General features: G+C 42.1%; 1 protein-coding gene across 1 annotated transcript; it reads left to right on the top strand.

Moving 5' to 3' along the window:
• The first annotated feature begins 237 nt into the window (after positions 1-237).
• On the top strand, positions 238-2954 carry LOC133881666 (probable receptor-like protein kinase At1g11050). The gene has a single exon (XM_062320656.1). It carries the CDS (start codon positions 317-319, stop codon positions 2327-2329), a length of 2013 nt encoding a protein of 670 aa, XP_062176640.1. The 5' UTR covers positions 238-316; the 3' UTR covers positions 2330-2954.
• The last annotated feature ends 276 nt before the right edge of the window (positions 2955-3230 follow it).

Below are 3230 nucleotides of genomic sequence, written 5' to 3'. Positions count from 1 at the left end.
TTTTAAACATAAAAATATTGTCAAACAGCTAAAAATCTTTAAAATTATTTCTACATTTTTGTTATATTAAAATATTTTTTTAAATAAAAAACCAAAAAATATCCTCTAGAAACTATAAACAATTATTTTTATATTTCCATGTTTTTCCCGAACGTTTCCTCTTCATAGCGCAGAAAGTCAAACAAGCAACAGTAGATTATTCTCACTACCTACGTTAAATAGTAAACTCACCAACCCTAGCACCCAGAAATGAGCCAAAGCTGGGTTTGACCAAAGGTGAATCTTGCGATCCTCGAATCAATGGCTACAATCCAAGATGACGTCTGTCTCTCCCCTTCCAGGTCTTGTAGTTGATTCTCAATCTCTCACGCAAACCAGAATATCCAAGCACACAGAAGCAGCCATGAATCAAGTTGCTCTACTGCTTCTCTCACTCTGTTTCTTCTTCTCTGTAACCTCAGCAGCTCCTTCCCCTGCTCCGACATGCCCGATGGACCTCAACTATGTCCTCAGAATCCCATGGAACACTTCACTCTGCAAACACACCCAATACGATACCAACAAAACATTATGCTGCCAGAACCTCCTCTCCCTCTTCGGCGTAGCGCTTGCCCAACACCTCAAAGAAACGTCTCTGTTCCAGCTCCCCGACCTCCCCACCTCCACTTCTTGTCTCCAAGATTTCCAATCAAAGCTCACCGCCCTCTCCTTTTCCTCCAATCTCGTCTCCTCTTGCTTCGACCCTCTACAGTTCGTTATCAGCCGCAACATCTGCGCCCAGATAGAGTCCACGCAGGACTGGGTCGGCAAGCTCGGCTCCAGCACTGCTCTGGACTCCGGTTGCCGGGCGGACCTTACCGATCTCACTTCCTGTGATGCCTGCTTGTCGGCCGGCCTCCAGGTTCAGCGGGAATTGATTTCGCTTGGCGGTAATACCTCTCAGGCCCAAGATTGCTTTTACTTCGCTATTCTCTATGCTGCTGCTTTTGTTAATAACCTTGGACCCGAGAGCGATGGTGCTATGTCATGTATTCTCGGTTTATCGCTTGATTCGCAACTGGGTTCGGCGAGTAAGAGCCATTCTGGTCTTGTTTTTGGGTTAACAGGAGCTGGGGTTGCGGTTTTGGTGATGTCCTGTTTGTTGGGATTTTACTTCTGGTTTGATAGGAGTTCGAGGAGGAAGAAGAAGGCTTTGGGGGGTAATTTCGGAAGTGGCTATGATTTGGAAGAACGAGGGTCTTCTAGGCCGCGTGTGAGGCCGAATACAGGGTCGATTTGGTTCAAAATTCAGGAACTTGAGAAGGCAACTAACGATTTTTCGCAGAAGAATTTCATCGGTCGAGGTGGATTTGGGTTGGTTTACAAAGGGGTTTTACCGGATGGGACTGTGGTTGCTGTGAAGAAGATTATAGAATCCGATATTCAAGGAGATGCTGAGTTTTGCAATGAGGTTGAGATTATTAGCAATTTGAAGCACCGGAATCTTGTTCCGCTTAGAGGGTGTTGTGTCATTGATAGCGATGAGGAATATGATGAGAGGAGAAATCAGAGGTATCTTGTGTATGATTACATGCCTAATGGCAATCTTGAGACCCATCTGTTTCCCTCGGCTGATGGTGGAATGGGGAACAAACTATTGACATGGCCTCAGAGGAAAACCATAATATTGGATGTTGCCAAGGGGTTAGCTTATTTGCACTATGGAGTTAAACCTGCGATATATCATAGAGATATCAAGGCCACAAACATCCTGTTGGATGCAGATTTTAGAGCAAGAGTGGCTGATTTTGGGCTTGCAAGGCAGAGCAGGGAAGGCCAGTCTCATCTCACAACGAGAGTTGCTGGAACACATGGGTACTTGGCCCCAGAATACGCGCTCTATGGACAGCTGACTGAGAAGAGTGATATTTATAGTTTTGGAGTGGTCATTTTGGAGATAATGTGTGGGAGAAAAGCACTTGATTTGTCATCAGGATCACCACACGCATTTCTGATAACAGATTGGGCTTGGTCAATGGTAAAAGCTGGAAAAGTAGAAGAGGCTTTTGATGCTTCTTTGTTGAAAGAGGGGGATTCTGTGAATTCAAATCCAAAGAGCATAATGGAGAGATTTATGCTCGTAGGAATTTTGTGTGCTCATGTAATGGTTGCGTTGAGGCCAACCATTATGGAGACCTTGAGAATGTTGGAAGGCGATATTGAGGTTCCACCAATTCCAGATCGACCAATGCCCCTGGCGCACCCTTCATTTTATGGCAATGGCAATACTTTCAGCATATCACCAGCGCTGAGCGGGCCAAAATTACATAGTAAGGACATGCTCAGGTAATCAAGAAAGTATTTTTTTTTTTTTTCTTAGTTTCTGCATTGCCGAAAAGGATGTAGAGAGGTGGAAGCCGTGTACATGGAAGGCCCTTCTTTGCATGGATTCAATGCGTAGTTAAGCATTTCAATGCATGCATATTAGAGCCATGGACCAAAGAGTATTATACTGTTAACTGGAGTGGAGGCCAAGAATTTGAACCGACCAAATATAGGAGAAGGTTTTACTTTGTTCATACAGTTGTATTGCCATGATGGTTGGTAGAATATATATTTTTCCATATTAGGTTGATTATATTTCCTTGTATGAATATTCTCCATTTAGGATTGATTGTAATTACCATACTTGTCTACCCCAATTTTCTTATATAAATAAGGACCTTTGTATTGTAAACAATAATCAAGTTAATGAGAGCACAATGTAGCCTTTGAACAATTTACAGTGGTGGACGTACGTGTCTAACACCGAATCAGCCCAAAATTCCTTGTGTCTTTTCTTTCTCTTTGCTTCCACTTTTCCTCTTCATATTTTATTATTCATCATGAATTTCAACAATGGTACTAGTATGTTTCCAAAAATTTGGGAGGCTTGGAGGAGCACAATTGAATAAATTGAAGATGGTTTATGAGCAGATGGTATCTGTTTGGCTTGTTTTCTTTGTTTATTCTTCTAAATGAATCTGCCATAGGTATAATTGTGTTGTGTTATGATGACTTCAAGAACCGCTTGTCATCAAACCAAGTTGCAAGCTCAATAGCTATTGCAATCCACAATTTTGTCTTTTTCTTTTGTTTTTCCTTCTTTATAATGCAAATATGCAATGAAGAAAAGCATCTATTCTAACTGGATCAAATTCAGGTAGATTCCTTTGCACCTGAATATTGATACACGCAGATTGTTTGTCTTC

Source organism: Alnus glutinosa, chromosome 11, assembly GCF_958979055.1.
Source record: "Alnus glutinosa chromosome 11, dhAlnGlut1.1, whole genome shotgun sequence".
Taxonomy (NCBI): Eukaryota; Viridiplantae; Streptophyta; class Magnoliopsida; order Fagales; family Betulaceae; genus Alnus; species Alnus glutinosa.
Note: the sequence above shows the minus strand (reverse complement) of the source record. Positions and strands in the feature narration are given on the sequence as shown.